Source organism: Lissotriton helveticus, chromosome 1_1 (genome assembly GCF_964261635.1).
Source record: "Lissotriton helveticus chromosome 1_1, aLisHel1.1, whole genome shotgun sequence".
Classification (NCBI taxonomy): Eukaryota; Metazoa; Chordata; class Amphibia; order Caudata; family Salamandridae; genus Lissotriton; species Lissotriton helveticus.
This window is the reverse complement of record NC_136057.1, coordinates 1,925,665,500-1,925,686,103: the sequence shown is the minus strand read 5'-3', so window position 1 is coordinate 1,925,686,103 and position 20,604 is coordinate 1,925,665,500. Positions and strand designations below refer to the sequence as shown.

At 41.4% G+C, this 20,604-nt stretch overlaps 1 protein-coding gene and 1 long non-coding RNA gene across 3 annotated transcripts; both read right to left on the bottom strand.

The window, feature by feature from the left end:
- Positions 1–739: 739 nt before the first annotated feature.
- On the bottom strand, positions 740–14,305 carry LOC144775850 (uncharacterized). 2 transcript variants are annotated; one of them, XR_013600567.1, is made up of 5 exons: positions 14,280–14,305; positions 13,689–13,802; positions 13,495–13,589; positions 13,346–13,409; positions 740–1,632 (listed from the first exon to the last, which is right to left on the bottom strand). It is a non-coding gene; the product is annotated as an uncharacterized LOC144775850 (long non-coding RNA). The 2 variants fall into 2 exon arrangements; XR_013600568.1 differs by having other exon boundaries at positions 13,505–13,589.
- LOC144818260 (uncharacterized) lies at positions 2,805–6,586 on the bottom strand. Its single transcript, XM_078675522.1, has 4 exons — positions 6,285–6,586; positions 6,155–6,200; positions 4,737–4,803; positions 2,805–2,900 (listed from the first exon to the last, which is right to left on the bottom strand). Exons 1-4 carry the CDS (start codon positions 6,436–6,438, stop codon positions 2,805–2,807), a joined length of 363 nt encoding a protein of 120 aa, XP_078531648.1. The 5' UTR covers positions 6,439–6,586.
- Positions 14,306–20,604: the final 6,299 nt, after the last annotated feature.

Genomic DNA, 20,604 nt, shown 5'->3' with positions numbered 1-20,604 from the left:
TTTCCAGCATCAACACATACATTCAAGGCAGTGAGTTCACAAGCAAAATTAAGCAGATTATAATGGAAAGCTAATTAGCTTATGAAACTGGATCTAATCTCTTGTTCTTGTAATTGTGTGCAGTAATGGTCTCAATTGAGCAATGGGCGTTTTTAAGCACACTTTGAAAACTGAGCCACCTCTATGTGAATGGATATGTGAATTTAGCACATGGGAAGGGTCGCAAGTAGAGTACAAGCAGATAGCACCTTCAAGGTAGTATTGCTAATCGTTTTTTGGAGGGTCAAATTCGTTATCTATTTATACATCAGCATTATTAGAGATTAAAATCCATGCAAGGCAGTATAGTTTGCAAATAAGCCAGCATCTATTTAGCTCGGACAAACTCCGCTCACTGCCTTTTCAAAGTTTTGCTGCATCTAGTTAAATTGTTGATGCAGATTTTATTGTTGCTGTACAGTTACATCCATGAGTCCTTGTCAATTGATAGATTTCTGTTACTAATTAATCACTACAAAAGATATACAAAAAATATATATAGCTCACTAATTTCCTTTAAGAAACCCTTGTAGTAAATTGTGGACTCAATCACCACTTGCAGCAATGGCATTATCATGGCAGGACGGAAAAACCCAGCAGTCTCATGAGCCCCTCCTTCCCATCCAACTCCCCCCCCACCGCTCCTTCCAAAAAGCTCTCTAACTACCCCGGGGCCCTCTCAAGACAGCCCTGTGGAAGAGGTCGTGCAATAAAGGGCACTGGAGCTAAAGTACTCTTTCACACTGACTCATGGGAACAGTCCAGCCCAAATTGCCAAGCCATGTCTTCCCTGGACCGGAAACAAGCATCCTGGGACCAGTTTCTGCCTAATCAGCTATAATCAGCCAAGCTAGCTTGAATCCAGTGGCAAAGTGAGCAAGGGACCCATGTCTGAGCATACCCTGCCAACTTAGGGCTAACAAAGCAAAACCAAAGGGGATAATGGTCGGAATGTTGAACATTGCAAGCACTCAACCCAGTGCGTGAATGGACTGTTCCCATGAGGCAGAGGGCCAGACTGATTTGCATATGGCCATGTCTGAAAATAACGAATTTCCCTTGTGGCTTTCATATTTTAAACAATGTCTCAGTACATATACAAATTGCATGTCCTCCAAGATATGCCAATAACAAGTGTTTGTAGATTTATCAAAATGTATTTCTTTTTTTCAGAGTAGGAAGTGAGTGAATATATCATAAAGATTTTCCATATAGCAAAATTTCTTTTCTCACAACTTCATAGTGTTGATTTTTAAATATTCAGAACAAATATAAAAACATACATCATAATCATGATACTTTTTTTCATTTTTTGATACAGTACACAAAACTTTATAAAACTACACAGATACCTACACCCAATTACCATACACCAGTCATTCATACATATTCTTGCATACACACCGTTTAACAAACAACCACTCCTTCTGTATAAAAGGTTTTTACAGAGAACAACTCTGGCTGAGTGACAACCACAGAATGTTATGTGGGTTTACACGCTAGGTCGGTCGACGCGCGTTTCGGTGGGCTTGTACCACCTTCCTCAGGACCTTAACAGAATCACTTTCTGCGTGCAGGGTGAATACAGGATATCTGTAATGACAAACACAACTTGTTGTGCATATCCTTCACGAATATATTTACAGAAGGACAGTAAATAACATAATCTCATTTTTACAGTCTATGACCTGATTAGAGTCTACGTGCACATATATTTTACAAATGGATGGCTAAGGATCATTTATGGAGAAAACATGTGATTACTCATCACTATTTACAACAAGCATTTACAATGCAACGGTTTCGCCTTTGGAAAAGTTTGAGCTATTGGCATTGTAAATGACAAAATTTGTATTTATGTGTTGGTTTTGAAAACAGATAAATAAATGGCATTGTCATTTACATTGCCAATAGCTCTAACTTTTCCAAAGGCAAAACCGTTGCATTGTAAAATTACCATAAATGAGAGAGTGTGTCGTGATATAGTGAGAATGAGATAGTGAGATAGTAATAGATAGAGTTAGGTAGTGATGTAGAGAGAGTGAGGTAGTGAGATAGAGAGAGTTAAGTTGTGAAGTAGTGTGTTAGAGAGATAGTTCCTATGGTAGTGATATTGTGATGCTGTGAGAAAGAGAGTTGAGTAGTGAGGTAGAGATTGATGTAGAGAGCGAGTGAATGAGAGATAGTGTAGTAGTGTGAGAGAGTGACGTAGTGAGAGAGATAGTGAGTTAGTGAAAGAGAGAGTGAGGTAGTGATAGAGAGAGTGAGGTAGTGAGAGAGAGAGTTCGACGGAACGGTATAGTGGAGCTGAGGAGAGAGTGAAGGGACGGTGCAGGGAGAGGCTGAGGAGAGTGCATCAGTGAAGGGACAGTGCAGGGAGAGGCTGAGGAGAGAGTGCATCAGTGAAAGGATGGTGCAGGGAAAGGCTAAGGAGAGAGTGCGGGAGTGAAAGGATGGTGCAGTGAGAGACTGAGGAGAGTGCAACAGGTAAGAGACTGTATAGTGGAGCTGATGAGAGAGTGAAAGGATGGTGCAGTAAGAGGCTGAGGAGAGTGCATCAGTGAAGCGATGGTACCGTGAGAGGCTGAGGAGAGAGTGCAGCAGTGAGTGATGGTGCAGTGGAGGAGTGTGAGCTGCAGCCTAGATGGGGTGGGGGGGGGCTGAGCAGAGAGTGCAGCAGTGAAGCGATGGCGCAGGGATAGGCTGAGGAGAGACTGCAGCAGTAAAAGGACAGTGCAGTGTAAAAATAAAAATATGCCTTACCTCTAACATAAGCGAAAATCAACATACATACCTGTCTGAACAACTCCGTGCACAGCGGTGTACATCGCTGAAGGGAATCGCCATGGGCCATGTTGAACCTAGAAAAGAGAGAATAAACATAAGATGACCCAAAAAAAAAATGGCTTACGTCTGAACGAAAACAGAGACAGACAGTGAGGTAGTGAAAGAGAGTGAAAGTGACTTAGTGAGATAGAAATAGAGAGAGTGAGGTAGTGAGAGAGAGAGTGAGGTAGATAGAGTGAGACAGAGAGAGTGAGGTAGTGAAAGAGTGAGTTAGTGATGGAGTTATTTTGGTGGTAGTGAGATTGAAACAATGAGTGATGTTATGACATAGTGAGATAGAGAAGGACTGAAGTACTTTAAGAGAGAGTGAAAGTGACTTAGTGAGATAGAAAGAGAGAGTGAGTTAGTGAGATAGAGAGTGACGTAGTGAGTTGCAGAGAGAGAGTGAACTTGTGAGCTAGTGAGATAGAGAGTGAGTCAGCGAGAGAGTGTTGAAGTTATTTTTTGAGTGAGTGACTTGTGTTATAGTTAGGTAGTGAGAGTGATATGGAAATAGATAGAGTCATGTTATGGAGAGAGTTATGAGAGAGAGAGAGTGAGATAGTGTTATAGATATAATTTGAGTAGTGATGTAGTTTTTTTTGTTTTGTGGGAGAGTGAAGTAGATATAGAGTGAGGTAGTGAGAGAGAGTGAGGTAGTAAAAAAATGAGGTAGTGAGGGTGAGAGTTGTTGTGCTGTATTGAGATAGAAACAGAGAGATGTTGTGAAGTACTGAGCTAGAGAGAGAGTGAGGTAGTGTATGAGAGAGTGAAAGTGAGTTAGTGTATTTGAGAGAGAGAGAGAGAGTGCCGTAGTGAGTTAGAGAGAGAGTGAAGTTGTGTGGTAGTGAGAGAGTGATGTAGTGAACTTTAGAGAGTATCGTGATATAGTGAGAGATAGTGAGATAGAAATAGAGTGATGTAGTATATAGAGAGAGTGTGAGGTAGTGAGATAGAGAGAGAGTGAAGCAGTGAGTTAGAGAGAGAGAGAGAGAGAGAGTCAAGTTGTGAAGTAGTGAGAGTGTTGTAGTGAATTTTTGAGAGTGTCATGATATAGTGAGGCAGTGAGATAGTGAGATAGTAATAGATAGAGTGAGGGAGTGATGTAGAGAGGGTGAGGTAGTGAGATAGATAGAGTGAAGTTGTGAAGTTGTGTGTTAGAGAGGTAGTTACTGTGGTAGTGATATTGTGATGCTGTGAGAAAGAGAGTTGAGTAGTGAGGTAGAGATTGATGTAGAGAGCGAGTGAATGAGAGATAGTGTAGTAGTGTGAGAGAGTGACGTAGTGAGAGAGATAGTGAGTTAGTGAAAGAGAGAGTGAGGTAGTGATAGAGAGAGTAAGGTAGTGAGAGAGAGAGTTCGACGGAACGGTATAGTGGAGCTGAGGAGAGAGTGAATGGACGGTGCAGGGAGAGGCTGAGGAGAGTGCATCAGTGAAGGGACAGTGCAGGGAGAGGCTGAGGAGAGAGTGCATCAGTGAAAGGATGGTGCAGGGAAAGGCTGAGGAGAGAGTGCGGGAGTGAAAGGATGGTGCAGTGAGAGACTGAGGAGAGTGCAACAGGTAAGAGACTGTATAGTGGAGCTGATGAGAGAGTGAAAGGATGGTGCAGTAAGAGGCTGAGGAGAGTGCATCAGTGAAACGATGGTACCGTGAGAGGCTGAGGAGAGAGTGCAGCAGTGAGTGATGGTGCAGTGGAGGAGTGTGAGCTGCAGCCTAGATGGGGTGGGGGGGGGGGGTCTGAGCAGAGAGTGCAGCAGTGAAGCGATGGCGCAGGGGTAGGCTGAGGAGAGAGTGCAGCAGTAAAAGGACAGTGCAGTGTAAAAATAAAAATATGCCTTACCTCTAACATAAGCTAAAATCAACATACATACCTGTCTGAACAACTCCGTGCACAGCGGTGTACATCGCTGAAGGGAATCGCCATGGGCCATGTTGAACCTAGAAAAGAGAGAATAAACATAAGATGACCCCAAAAAAAAAAAATGGCTTACGTCTGAACGAAAACAGAGACAGACAGTGAGGTAGTGAAAGAGAGTGAAAGTGACTTAGTGAGATAGAAATAGAGAGAGTGAGGTAGTGAGAGAGAGAGTGAGGTAGATAGAGTGAGACAGAGAGAGTGAGGTAGTGAAAGAGTGAGTTAGTGATGGAGTTATTTTGGTGGTAGTGAGATTGAAACAATGAGTGATGTTATGACATAGTGAGATAGAGAAGGACTGAAGTACTTTAAGAGAGAGTGAAAGTGACTTAGTGAGATAGAAAGAGAGAGTGAGTTAGTGAGATAGAGAGTGACGTAGTGAGTTGCAGAGAGAGAGTGAACTTGTGAGCTAGTGAGATAGAGAGTGAGTCAGCGAGAGAGTGTTGAAGTTATTTTTTGAGTGAGTGACTTGTGTTATAGTTAGGTAGTGAGAGTGATATGGAAATAGATAGAGTCATGTTATGGAGAGAGTTATGAGAGAGAGAGAGTGAGATAGTGTTATAGATATAATTTGAGTAGTGATGTAGTTTTTTTTGTTTTGTGGGAGAGTGAAGTAGATATAGAGTGAGGTAGTGAGAGAGAGTGAGGTAGTAAAAAAATGAGGTAGTGAGGGTGAGAGTTGTTGTGCTGTATTGAGATAGAAACAGAGAGATGTTGTGAAGTACTGAGCTAGAGAGAGAGTGAGGTAGTGTATGAGAGAGTGAAAGTGAGTTAGTGTATTTGAGAGAGAGAGAGAGAGAGTGCCGTAGTGAGTTAGAGAGAGAGTGAAGTTGTGTGGTAGTGAGAGAGTGATGTAGTGAACTTTAGAGAGTATCGTGATATAGTGAGAGAGAGATAGTGAGATAGAAATAGAGTGATGTAGTATATAGAGAGAGTGTGAGGTAGTGAGATAGAGAGAGAGTGAAGCAGTGAGTTAGAGAGAGAGAGAGAGAGAGAGAGAGAGAGAGAGTCAAGTTGTGAAGTAGTGAGAGTGTTGTAGTGAATTTTTGAGAGTGTCATGATATAGTGAAGCAGTGAGATAGTGAGATAGTAATAGATAGAGTGAGGGAGTGATGTAGAGAGGGTGAGGTAGTGAGATAGAGAGAGTGAAGTTGTGAAGTTGTGTGTTAGAGAGGTAGTTACTGTAGTAGTGATATTGTGATGCTATTAGAAAGAGAGAGTTGAGTAGTGATGTAGAGATTGATGTAGAGAGAGAGTGAATGAGAGATAGTGTAGTAGTGGGAGAGATAGTGAGCAGAGACGGCAGAGGGGAGACGAGTTGCGATCTATTTGTAAAACAAACGCAAAAGCAAATATAAAGAGCATTTGACATACGATGTTTTCCCTGGAGACGCCACGAACGACAGGACACGAGATAAGCCTAAAATGTGTAAAAAAAATACATAAGAAGCCAAGGCAAAATGGCTTATATGTACCTCTAAGACGCGAACATCACCATACATACCCGGCAAAGGAGTACATGCCCAACGGGAAACGAAGACAAAAGCCAGGCACGACGGGACACGGGATAAGCCTAAAAAGCGAATGTGGAAAAATACATTATTAGCAAAGTCATAATGGCTTACCTCTACCTCTAAGACGCGATCATCAGCATACATAATTCTATTGCAGTTGCCTGTAAAGAAAAAGTAAACAAAGCCATCTAAAGTCACCTATTACAGTAAAACATTGGTATAATACAGCACTTACATTAAGCTACTTGAAGTCTGGAAAAGGTGGCGCTTCCCGCGAATTAAATCTAAAACGTGCCCCACCCTGACGTATTCCAATGCTGTACTTCCCTCCGACAAAAGATACAAATGACACCAACAGCAGTTTCGCGAAAAAAAATGCAATAATAAATTGAATAAACAGTGAGCTATATTTACACGAAAAGCCTAATGTAAAATTAAAATAAACCAAACGAAAGTACTATGTCATTGGAGAATAAAGTAATGCAAAAAGCACACTTACACAAACACGACACCTAAGACATCACCATCTGCCTTTTACCATAAAAACAACACCACACATTGTAAGCAAAGTCCAAATCGCTTAACTGTACCTTTAACACGGGAACATCAGCATACATAGATGGCAAATGAGTCCATGAACAACAGGAAACAAAGACCACAGCTATGCACTACGGGGCACGAGATAAGGCTACAAAGTTATTTTTAAATAAACACACATTAGCAGTAAAGTCAAAACGGCTTACCTCTAAAAGTATAGGAAAGGAATACATGGACAACGGGAAACGGAGACGACAGCCAGGCACGATGGGACACGGGATAAGCCTTGAAAGAAATTACAAAATCCAGACACATTAGCAGTAAAGTCAACGACGGAACACAGAAAGCCTTAATAACATTAAACACACATTAGCACTAAAGTCAACGACGGGACACAGAAAGCCACAATAGCATTAAACACACATTAGCAGTAAAGTCAGATCAGTTTTGCAACCGCCTGTAAATAAAATGCAAACAACAAATACATCTTATGTTGACAATTTCAAAAAAACATTAGCACAAAATAGCAATTACTTTATGCTCCTAAGTCTGGAAAAGATGGCGCTTACCGCTAATTAAATCTATAACGTGCCCCACCCTGACGTATTCCAATGCAAAACTTTCCTCCGGCAAATGATACGAACAGCAGATTCGCGAATAAAATGCAATATTAAATAGAATAAACAGTAAGCTATAGTCACATGAAAAGCCTATTGTAAAATTAAAATAAACACAATGAAACTACTATCTAATTGGAAAATAAAGTTATGCAAAAAGCACACTTACACAAACACAACACCTAAGACATCACCATCTGCCTTTTACCATAAAAACGTGCCCCACACTGCCATTTTTAAATAAAGTACACCCCCTAAAAATATATCAGAACGAAAGACATCCAATAGTAACGCATTGACTAAAACATTCTTCATAACATTAAACACACATTAGCAGTAAAGTCGACAACGGGACACAGAAAGCCTCAATAGCATTAAACTCACATTAGCAGTAAAGTCAGATCAGTTTTGCAGCCGCCTGTAAAGAAAATGCAACCAACAAAAACATCTTATGTTGACAAGTTCAATAAAACATTGGCACAAAATAGCAATTACCTTATGAAAGCCGAGACAGCCTGAAAAACAAAGACAAAAACATAAGAATAGCAAAATAACCAAAACGCCTTACCTCTAACATCAAAACAGCAGCATGTCGGGACCAGTTCGTGCACAGAAGTGCACACAGCTGCAATAAGACGCCACGGGCCATATTGGACCTGAAAAACAAAGAAATAAAGATTAGAATATCAAAATAAACAAAACGCCTTACCTCTAACAGCAAAAGAGCAGCATACATACAAGTCGCAACAACTTCGTGCACAGCAGTGCACACAGCTGCACGAAGACGCCACGGGCCATCTTGGACCTAAAAAACAAAGACAAAAACATAGGAATAGCAAAATAACCAAAACGCCTTACCTCTAACATCACAACAGCAGCATGTCGGGACCAGTTCGTGCACACAGCTGCACTAAGACGCCACGGGCCATATTGGACCTGAAAAACAAAGAAATAAAGATTAGAATATCAAAATAACCAAAACGCCTTACCTCTAACAGCAAAACAGCAGCATGTCGGGACCAGTTCGTGCACAGAAGTGCACACAGCTGCACTAAGACGCCACGGGCCATATTGGACCTGAAAAACAAAGAAATAAAGATTAGAATATCAAAATAAACAAAACGCCTTACCTCTAACAGCAAAAGAGCAGCATACATACAAGTCGCAACAACTTCGTGCACAGCAGTGCACACAGCTGCACGAAGACTCCACGGGCCATCTTGGACCTAAAAAACAAAGACAAAAACATAGGAATAGCAAAATAACCAAAACGCCTTACCTCTAACATCACAACAGCAGCATGTCGGGACCAGTTCGTGCACACAGCTGCACTAAGACGCCACGGGCCATATTGGACCTGAAAAACAAAGAAATAAAGATTAGAATATCAAAATAAACAAAACGCCTTACCTCTAACAGCAAAAGAGCAGCATGTCGGGACCAGTTCGTGCACAGAAGTGCACACAGCTGCATTAAGACGCCACGGGTCATATTGGACCTGAAAAACAAAGAAATAAAGATTAGAATATCAAAATGAACAAAATGCCTTACCTCTAACAGCAAAAGAGCAGCATACATACAAGTCGGAACAACTTCGTGCACAGAAGTGCACACAGCTGCACTAAGACGCCACGGGCCATATTGGACCTGAAAAACAAAGAAATAAAGATTAGAATATCAAAATAAACAAAACGCATTACCTCTAACAGCAAAAGAGCAGCATACATACAAGTCGGAACAACTTCGTGCACAGCAGTGCACACAGCTGCACGAAGACGCCACGGGCCATCTTGGACCTAAAAAACAAAGACAAAAACATAACAATAGCAAAATAACCAAAACGCCTTACCTCTAACATCAAAACAGCAGCATGTCGGGACCAGTTCGTGCACAGAAGTGCACACAGCTGCACTAAGACGCCACGGGCCATATTGGACCTGAAAAACAAAGAAATAAAGATTAGAATATCAAAATAAACAAAACGCATTACCTCTAACAGCAAAAGAGCAGCATACATACAAGTCGGAACAACTTCGTGCACAGCAGTGCACACAGCTGCACGAAGACGCCACGGGCCATCTTGGACCTAAAAAACAAAGACAAAAACATAAGAATAGCAAAATAACCAAAACGCCTTACCTCTAACATCAAAACAGCAGCATGTCGGGACCAGTTCGTGCACAGAAGTGCACACAGCTGCACTAAGACGCCACGGGCCATATTGGACCTGAAAAACAAAGCAATAAAGATTAGAATATCAAAATAAACAAAACGCATTACCTCTAACAGCAAAAGAGCAGCATACATACAAGTCGGAACAACTTCGTGCACAGCAGTGCACACAGCTGCACGAAGACGCCACGGGCCATCTTGGACCTAAAAAACAAAGACAAAAACATAAGAATAGCAAAATAACCAAAACGCCTTACCTCTAACATCAAAACAGCAGCATGTCGGGACCAGTTCGTGCACAGAAGTGCACACAGCTGCACTAAGACGCCACGGGCCATATTGGACCTGAAAAACAAAGAAATAAAGCTTAGAATATCAAAATAAACAAAACGCCTTACCTCTAACAGCAAAACAGCAGCATGTCGGGACCAGTTCGTGCACAGAAGTGCACACAGCTGCACTAAGACGCCACGGGCCATATTGGACCTGAAAAACAAAGAAATAAAGATTAGAATATCAAAATAAACAAAACGCATTACCTCTAACAGCAAAAGAGCAGCATACATACAAGTCGGAACAACTTCGTGCACAGCAGTGCACACAGCTGCACGAAGACGCCACGGGCCATCTTGGACCTAAAAAACAAAGACAAAAACATAAGAATAGCAAAATAACCAAAACGCCTTACCTCTAACATCAAAACAGCAGCATGTCGGGACCAGTTCGTGCACAGAAGTGCACACAGCTGCACTAAGACGCCACGGGCCATATTGGACCTGAAAAACAAAGAAATAAAGATTAGAATATCAAAATAAACAAAACGCCTTACCTCTAACAGCAAAAGAGCAGCATACATACAAGTCGGAACAACTTCGTGCACAGCAGTGCACACAGCTGCACGAAGACGCCACAGGCCATCTTGGACCTAAAAAACAAAGACAAAAACATAAGAATAGCAAAATAACCAAAACGCCTTACCTCTAACATCAAAACAGCAACGCCTTACCTCTAACATCACAACAGCAGCATGTCGGGACCAGTTCGTGCACAGAAGTGCACACAGCTGCACTAAGACGCCACGGGCCATATTGGCCCTGAAAAACAAAGAAATAAAGATTAGAATATCAAAATAAACAAAACGCCTTACCTCTAACAGCAAAAGAGCAGCATACATACAAGTCGGAACAACTTCGTGCACAGCAGTGCACACAGCTGCACGAAGACGCCACGGGCCATCTTGGACCTGAAAAACAAAGAAATAAAGATTAGAATATCAAAATAAACAAAACGCCTTACCTCTAACAGCAAAAGAGCAGCATACATACAAGTCGGAACAACTTCGTGCACAGCAGTGCACACAGCTGCACGAAGACGCCACAGGCCATCTTGGACCTAAAAAACAAAGACAAAAACATAAGAATAGCAAAATAACCAAAACGCCTTACCTCTAACATCAAAACAGCAACGCCTTACCTCTAACATCACAACAGCAGCATGTCAGGACCAGTTCGTGCACAGAAGTGCACACAGCTGCACTAAGACGCCACGGGCCATCTTGGACCTAAAAAACAAAGACAAAAACATAAGAATAGCAAAATAACCAAAATGCCTTACCTCTAACATCAAAACAGCAGCATGTCGGGACCAGTTCGTGCACAGAAGTGCACACAGCTGCACTAAGACGCCACGGGCCATCTTGGACCTAAAAAACAAAGACAAAAACATAAGAATAGCAAAATAACCAAAACGCCTTACCTCTAACATCAAAACAGCAGCATGTCGGGACCAGTTCGTGCACAGAAGTGCACACAGCTGCACTAAGACGCCACGGGCCATATTGGACCTGAAAAACAAAGAAATAAAGCTTAGAATATCAAAATAAACAAAACGCCTTACCTCTAACATCAAAACAGCAGCATGTCGGGACCAGTTCGTGCACAGAAGTGCACACAGCTGCACTAACACGCCACGGGCCATATTGGACCTGAAAAACAAAGAAATAAAGATTAGAATATCAAAATAAACAAAACGCCTTACCTCTAACAGCAAAAGAGCAGCATACATAAAAGTCGGAACAACTTCGTGCACAGCAGTGCACACAGCTGCACGAAGACGCCACAGGCCATCTTGGACCTAAAAAACAAAGACAAAAACATAAGAATAGCAAAATAACCAAAACGCCTTACCTCTAACATCAAAACAGCAACGCCTTACCTCTAACATCACAACAGCAGCATGTCGGGACCAGTTCGTGCACAGAAGTGCACACAGCTGCACTAAGACGCCACGGGCCATATTGGCCCTGAAAAACAAAGAAATAAAGATTAGAATATCAAAATAAACAAAACGCCTTACCTCTAACAGCAAAAGAGCAGCATACATACAAGTCGGAACAACTTCGTGCACAGCAGTGCACACAGCTGCACGAAGACGCCACAGGCCATCTTGGACCTAAAAAACAAAGACAAAAACATAAGAATAGCAAAATAACCAAAACGCCTTACCTCTAACATCAAAACAGCAACGCCTTACCTCTAACATCACAACAGCAGCATGTCGGGACCAGTTCGTGCACAGAAGTGCACACAGCTGCACTAAGACGCCACAGGCCATATTGGCCCTGAAAAACAAAGAAATAAAGATTAGAATATCAAAATAAACAAAACGCCTTACCTCTAACAGCAAAAGAGCAGCATACATACAAGTCGGAACAACTTCGTGCACAGCAGTGCACACAGCTGCACGAAGACGCCACGGGCCATCTTGGACCTGAAAAACAAAGAAATAAAGATTAGAATATCAAAATAAACAAAACGCCTTACCTCTAACAGCAAAAGAGCAGCATACATACAAGTCGGAACAACTTCGTGCACAGAAGTGCACACAGCTGCACTAAGACGCCACGGGCCATATTGGACCTGAAAAACAAAGAAATAAAGATTAGAATATCAAAATAAACAAAACGCCTTACCTCTAACAGCAAAACAGCAGCATATCGGGACCAGTTCGTGCACAGCAGTGCACCCAGCTGCACGGAGACGCCACGGGCCATCTTGGACCTAAAAACACAGAAATAAACATAAGATTAGCAACATAAACACATTAGTAAAGAGTCAGCATTAAACACACATTACCATTAGTATTAACTAAAAATAAATATTAAAAAAAGTCTGGAAAAAAAGGGGCGGCAAACAAAAGCCGACAAAAACAAAATGCCGTGATGAAAAAAAGGCGAAGGGGCGGAAACAAAAGCCGACAAAAACAAATGCCGTGATGAAAAAAAGGGGCGAAGGGGCGGGTGACGAAAGAAGGGGGCGGGACTTAAAAAAAGGCACGGGAACGCCCCCGATTCGCGTCCGGACGGGCAAAGAGTGACGGACAGCAATGTCTGCCAATGGCTAGCCTCCATTTATGGAGCTAGCCAATGGTAGACTAAGGCGGTACATTGGCACATAATCTAGATCAACAGATTTCGCCTGCGCGAACGCTGCTGCGCAGCGGACGCCAGGCGAAACCTAAAAAGAGACATAAGCTGTCTTTTCCCTGTTTAGAGGAGAAGGACCCCGCCTACAGCTGATGGGTCTCTCTACTTATCATCCGGGTTGTTTGAAGAGACAAGGGGGCCGAGAATTGATTAAGCCCTCCATAAACCCACCCATTGTTGTAATAGTAGCCCACACTAGAGGGATCTACGCTATATACTATTTGCAAAGAATTTTTCTTACCCTCCAATACAAGTGACTGTGAAATACGTTATTCTTCAGAGAGGCCTCAAATTAAGTAGGACTCCTAGAATAAAAGTACAGTCTGTTACACAAACACTGATCTTACCAAGGCTTGTTTTAGCAGTAGGGATCTAGGAAATGAATCTTACCACAACTCACATCTGCAATCTTTTAGTCCAAGCTATTTATCGGGCGACTTCTCTATTCAGTCTTTTAACCACTTTTCCTCTCCAGCAGGAATTATCTAGAAATATATGTCGTTATGTAAGTCTAAACAATATTCTGTTTGTAAACAACTTTTTTTGTAAAAGAAAGCCAAGCAGTTCGACAATTACACACTAACCTTCTGTTTTGTATAGTTTTCGGCTCTAATTTATTTTCAAAAGTTCACTTCTTTGTTCTATTAGTCAGGGTCAGGGAGAATTTATCTATACGAACACCCCTTTATCTTCTTTACCTATGGAAAATAAGCCAATACAGCTCAAAGTATTTATGAAAATACATCCATTTGGAACACTCCTAACGTCAAATACTCGACACGTACATGGCTATATTTTGCTCATGTGCCTCCTAATGATTATATAGGGATCGTAGGTCGATGTTCTCTCCAGTTAATCTATTGCTTTTCTACAGGTGGAATCACAGAGTTTAATAAAGCGAAATGGTTATGTTTATTCTCTTTATTCCACCAGTTCGTTTCATATTGCTTTAAAACCACCAGAGGGTGCCACTCCCTATATAACTATAAGGCACCTATACCGATTATTTTTCCAAAGACGTCATGGCAAAGGAATCAGCTGAAGCTGTAACAACATAAATTTCTCTGACTTAAAAAGAGCTGCTTTTGGGTTCGCCAAATAATAGAGTGACAAAGATTTGCACCATTAGGAAGCCCAACAATAGCGAGAAATGTCCTGCCTAGTATAAAACTTACCGTATATTTCGGAAAAGGTTGAATACTGTTGTACTTCCTGTATTGTTAAGTGCGGGGTAGTTTGATAACAGTATGTTTTCTATCTCCATGATCTGACATCACGATGACAGATCATGGAATGTTCACATGTTATTTAAATGACGTCAGTATAACTGTCACTATATGACAGCTGGCGGCCGTTATCACCTGTTGTTATCTTTTCCGCTCCCTGCGGGTCCTTTGTATTTATCTAATTAAATACTTGTGACTTACATCTTTGTATTGACTCCATCTGTCACACAACAATTGGCGACGAGGACGTGGGATCGAATAAAGGACCTGCGGGCAGATAATTTGAAGTTCCTATCGTGCGGGTTTGATTGATGAAACCTGTCAACTAGGATTTGATGTAAAAGCGGAAAGGTGGATAACTTCTCGATGTGAGTACATGTTCACATAATAACGGTGTCACGATTGAGAAGCGCAGCAGTAGAGAATAATTTAAAGGATGGACAGCGTGAATTGAATTGAAAATGAGCGCAACTAAGGTTTTAACATAAGCTACAAGCGGATGTGAGCGCGACTAAGGATTAACCAGTCCGATTCTATGTGCGCTTGGAATTGACACTGATGTAAATTGAGATAAGGATAAGCGCTGAGGAAGTTCGTGATCTGAAAGCGGCAGCTGTGTGGACTTACTTTTTGGCGCGAAATCCTGTCAGGTTCGAGTGTTCGCTGGAGTCTGTCATTCTCCTCAGCTGTGACGCGTGAAGCACTCTGGGAGTTTTTTCCCATATGTTGATTGGACCGCAAAGGAAACACGTCATCGAACGTGAAAGCGTGCGGCCATTTTGAAAAAATAATCTCATAAGTAAACACAGAGAGTTGCCGGAGATTCACGTCGGGCACTGTGCATAAAAGATAATTTTGCTACATGTCAAAGAAAGGCTATTTCAAAAACAGATAAGCAATATTACGGTAAACTGTGTGCTTATTTTTCATGATATGAAGTGAGCAAGCTAATAACTGGAACAAATATTATATTGAACTATAAGGATATAATAAGATATAGGATTTTTTTTCTCTAAAGTGATAATAACCAAAGGAAAATATGGCTGAGAGCAACAATATTTGTGCACCTCCCCGTTTTTTGGAAGAGCCTGGTAAACCCACCATGAAGTGGAAGAAATGGAAAAGGGCTTTTGAAAATTATATAGTATCCATTGATGGGAAAGCATTCGATGCGGAAAGAAAGTGTTCTTTATTGTTTGGCCTATTGGGAAAGGCTGGGCAGGACGTTTTTGACAGTCTACCCGAATTTGAGAACCCACCAGGAACTTTTATACCCATGAATGAGTATGAGGAAGCTTTGAAAAGGCTTGAAAAACAATTCGATGAGGAAAATAACATAATGGTCGCAAGGCATAGGTTTGCTCTAAGGAAGCAACAGGAAGGGGAAACTGTTGATGAGTATATTGCTTGTTTAAGGATTCTTGCTGTTGAATGTGAATATGATGAAATGACTGATATTTACATAAGAGATCAAATTGTTTTCTATTGCTTCTCTAAAAAAGTTCAGGAAAGGTTACTGGCTTGCAAAAGGCCAACATTGCAGGAAGTCATAGACATAGCTAGGGGTATAGAAAGATCGCTTGTGTCTACCAGAGAATTATCTCATGCTGGGAATAACACCAATGTATTTTACTTGCAGGACAAAAAGAAAAATGATGGTAAGACATATGGAAAAAATGTGGGGGAAAGGAAAGTAGGAGGTAAGCAAATGAGTTGTTTCAGATGTGGATCAAATGATCACCTAGCTGACTATAAAAATTGTCCCGCAATTGGTATCCTTAAAAACTTTCCTGAAATCCTTTGTCCTATACTCACTGAGATATTTAATGCTATGTTCCTGTCCACGACCTTCCCTCCATCTGGAAAAGAGCTATCGTCAAGCCTCTTATAAAAAAAAGCTCACTTGACCCCACGATAGTTGCCAACTACCGTCCAATCGCTTGCCTCCCGCTCCCCGCCAAGATTGTAGAAAAAATCATGAATAGACAAATCTCCGACTTCATAGAGCATAACAACTGTTTGGACGAGACACAATTTGGCTTTCGAAAAGGACACGGGACGGAAACTGCACTTATCAGAGCCACGGAGGAAATTAGAAAGGCTTTGGATGGTGGAGGTTCGGCGGTGCTTATTTTACTGGACCTGTCTGCGGCCTTCGACACGGTCGATCACTCCACCTTGATCGGCCGTGTCGAATCGGCCGGCATCACGGGCTCAGCGAAGGACCTCATCGCCTCATTTCTCACCAATCGAGTTCAATCTGTCACCTTCGGTAATTTCAGTTCACCTTCTTTCACTCTTCCTTGTGGTGTACCTCAGGGATCCTCGCTAAGTCCGACATTATTCAACATCTATGTGTCGGACTTGGCGAGGACCATAAAAATCCATCACCTGGCGGTTACATCCTATGCCGACGATACCCAGATTGTCCTAGCCATAAATAAAAACGGAGATGAAGTGGCCTCCAACTTCAATCTGGGAATGCTGGCTATAAGTAATTGGATGACACAAAACTGCTTGAAACTGAATTCCGATAAAACGGAGGTGATGTTGTTCGGAAATCTTTCCCCTGCCTGGTCTCCCACATGGTGGCCTGATGCCTTGGGACCTCCCCCCTCCCCTGTAACCAAGGCCAGGAATCTTGGAGTTATACTGGACACTAAACTCACCTTCATGTCTCACGTCAACACGGTAGTATCTTCCTCATTCTACACTCTAAGAATGATAAAAAAACTTCTACCTTACCTTCCAATGGATACAAGAAAAACTCTGATCAGCGCACTTATCATGGCCCGCATTGACTACTGCAATGGCCTGCTAGTCAATGCCCAAGAAGGTGTCTTAAAGAAACTGCAACTTGTGCAAAATGCGGCGGCCAGATTGATTACTGGACTTCCCAAGTACGCCTCTATCTCCGGAACTCTCCGGGAGCTCCACTGGTTGCCAGTGAAGAAAAGAGCCAAGTTCAAGGCTCTCTGTATTGCCTACAAGGCAATTCATGATCAAGGACCAACGTATCTGAAAGACTCCTTTTGTCCTTACGAACCTACCAGATCCCTACGATCATCAACCGCTGGACTACTCCAAGTCCCGAGGACAAAAAGAGTTTCCTGGGGAGACAGATCCTTCATAGTAACTACCACTAAACTTTGGAACAGTCTACCATCCTACATCAAAACCTCCACTTCTCTGCTCTCCTTTCGCAGACAGATAAAAACCTGGCTGTTTAAGCAATAATCTCCTCATGAGCTAGTTCGTTTCACTCAGCGCCGAGACACCTACGGGTAATTGAGCGCTTAACAAATAGCCTAAATAAATAAATAAAATAAATAAATAAGTAAGAAGTGCATAAAATGCAAGAAATATGGCCATTATTCCACTTTGTGTAAAACTAAGGGAACAAGTAACAACATGAGTATTAACACTGTGGGAAACTTTGATGAGGAAATGTGTTCGAATATTATTCTTTATGTTGAAATGGAAGATGGTAAGATTAGAGGACCAATAGGGGATGTGAAAATTGGGAAGGTTGAGCTTAAGTTCACTGCAGATTCTGGTGCCCCCATAACAACTATTTCTGATGTACTCTTCAAAGAGAAATGGCTAAATGTCCCACTCACTGAATCAGATATAAACCCAAAAGCATTTGGTGAGAAGGAAATAAACATGCTAGGGTATTTTAATGATACGGTAACTTTCAAGGGAAGAGTTATTGAAACTAAAATATATGTAGCAGAAAAAGGGAGGATATTGGTGGGATGGAGAGACTTAGCCCAATTGGGAGTTATATTGGTGCCAGGAGCAAAAGACCCAGTTATTTTGAGAGAAGAATGGGTTAACAATATTAACATTGATGAAGATAAATCTAATTTGAATAGCACTCTAGGAAAACATAAAGAGGTTTTCAGAAGTAGTATTGGTTGTGTCAAAGGTTTTAGTCATGATATAAAGTTGAAAGAGGGAGCTATACCATGCAAACATAAGGTCAGAACGGTACCTCTGTCAATAAAAAAGGAGCTGAAGGAGGTACTAGAGAAATTGACCAAGGAAGGTGTAATTGAAGAAGCAGAAGAATCTGAATGGATTTCTGCAATTGTCGTTTCCAAGAAAAGAAAAACAGGGGACATTAGGTTGTGTGTGGACCTGAGGTCATTAAATAGGAACATAATAGTGAATTGTCATCCTCTACCGAAAATCCAGGACATACTTCAATTGGTGTCAGGTTCCAAGTTTTTCTCATTAATTGACTTAAGAGCAGCTTACCATCAAGTTTGTCTTTCAGATAGGTCAAAGAAGCTAACAACGTTTATAACACCTTATGGAGCTTTCAGGTACTTGAGGTTACCTTTTGGGTTAGCATCCTCTTCAGGAGTCTTTCAAAAACTTATGGACATACTGTTTGGAGGAATGAAAGGTGTTGAAGCCTTTCAGGACGATATACTTTTACATTCAGAGACTGAACAGGACCACTTGCAGTTAATTGATAAAGTTTTGGGAGTCATTGAAAAGAATGGCATGACTGTGTCAAAGGACAAATGCAAATTCATGACAAATGAAATTGATTATTTAGGGCATGTTTTAACTGCAGAAGGAATCCTACCTAAGGATGATCTTGTACAAGCCATAAGGGAAGCTCCAGAACCCAGAAACAAAGATGCACTTAAAAGTTTTCTAGGCCTCAGTGAATATTATGCTAAGTTCATGCAGAAATATGCTGAAAAAGTAGAACCACTCAGGATGCTCTTAAGAAAAAATGCAGTGTTTAAATGGACAACTGAGCAGGAACAAGCGTTCAAAAAGGTGAAGGAAGAAATAGCTAATGCACCTGCATTAAAACCATATGATCCACAATTGGAAAACATAGTAACTGTAGATGCAAGCAATGAAGGGATTGGCGCAGTGTTTTGTCAATTAAAGGGAAAGGAGGAGAACACAATTGCTTTTATATCAAGAAGACTGAATGAAACAGAAAAAAACTATAGTACTATTGAGCGTGAAACCTTAGCATGTGTGTGGGCTGTGCACAAACTCAAGGATTATCTATGGGGTAAGAGTTTCACTCTGGTGACAGATCATAAACCTCTAATATATATGTTGAATGGTATGGGACGAGGCAACGGAAATGCAAGCTCAAGACTGCTAAGGCTGATGTCAAAGTTACAGGAGTTCAATTACGTAATTGAGCACATCAAAGGTGGCAAAAATAGCAGAGCTGACTGTTTGTCGCGTTTGCCCATACAAAATCTGAAGGAGGAGACACTGGATGACACTGAATGTGTAGTAGCACTAATTGATGCAACAATTATGTGCGAAGGATCCATAACGGAGAAGGAATGGCAAGATGAGTTAGCAAAGGATACAGTGTTAGCTAAAGTACAAAAGTATGTGTGTAGTTCATGGCCACCTATAAGGAACCTACCTAGTGAACTAAGGAGCTATCAGCAAGTGAGTGATGAGTTGACAATGGAAAGTGGCTATCTGAAAAGAGGTGAAGTCTTTGTGCCGCCATATGAACTCCGACAAAAAATTGTAAATCTGGCTCACAATGGGCATCCAGGTGTCACTGCCACTAGGAATATACTTAGGATGCATTACTGGTGGCCTGGCATGGACATTGAGGTGAGGAGCTATGTGGACAAGTGTGAACAGTGCTTAAAATCTGACAAGCATTGGAGAGTTGAAAAGAATGAGCTGCAGAGCGTTGAAATTCCAGATGGTCCATGGGCAAAAATCGCAATCGATTTCGCTGGACCATTCAATATAATGCCAAGTGTTAATAAGTACCTGATTGTATTAATGGACTACTATTCTAAATGGGTTTGTTACAAATGTGTGCATGCTGTCACGACTGAAGTAGTCATAGATTATTTGAAAAAGGTTTTTGATAGAGAAGGGCAACCAAAGATCTTGGTGTCAGACAATGGCTCACAATTAATTTCAAGCAGTATGAACACATTTCTTAAGAGATCAGGCATTACTCAAGAGAAAACTCCTTTGTACAGCCCCAAGAGCAATGGCCTGGTAGAGAGACTGAACAGATTCTTTAAAGAAGGAATACAAATGGCAATTGCAAATAAAATGGATGTGAAGGATTTCATAAGGGTGAAGGTTAATACATACAACAATACACCTAAAGATGCCACGAAACACACTCCGTTTTTTTTGATGAGAGGGAGAACCTGTAACAACATTTTAACACCTAAGATCGGCGGATGGAGTAGTGCTGTAACTGAATCAAAAGAGATAAATGATGAGGAGCTTAAAGTGAAAGAAA

Coding starts and splice junctions, on each gene's coding strand:
- LOC144818260 (XM_078675522.1), bottom strand. CDS start 6,438: ATGTATGCTGATGATCGCGTCTTAGAGGTAGAGGTAAGCCATTATGAC. Junction 6,201..6,284: donor GGCATGTACTCCTTTGCCGG/GTATGTATGGTG, acceptor TACACATTTTAG/GCTTATCTCGTGTCCTGTCG. Junction 4,804..6,154: donor GCGTCTCCAGGGAAAACATC/GTATGTCAAATG, acceptor TCTCTTTTCTAG/GTTCAACATGGCCCATGGCG.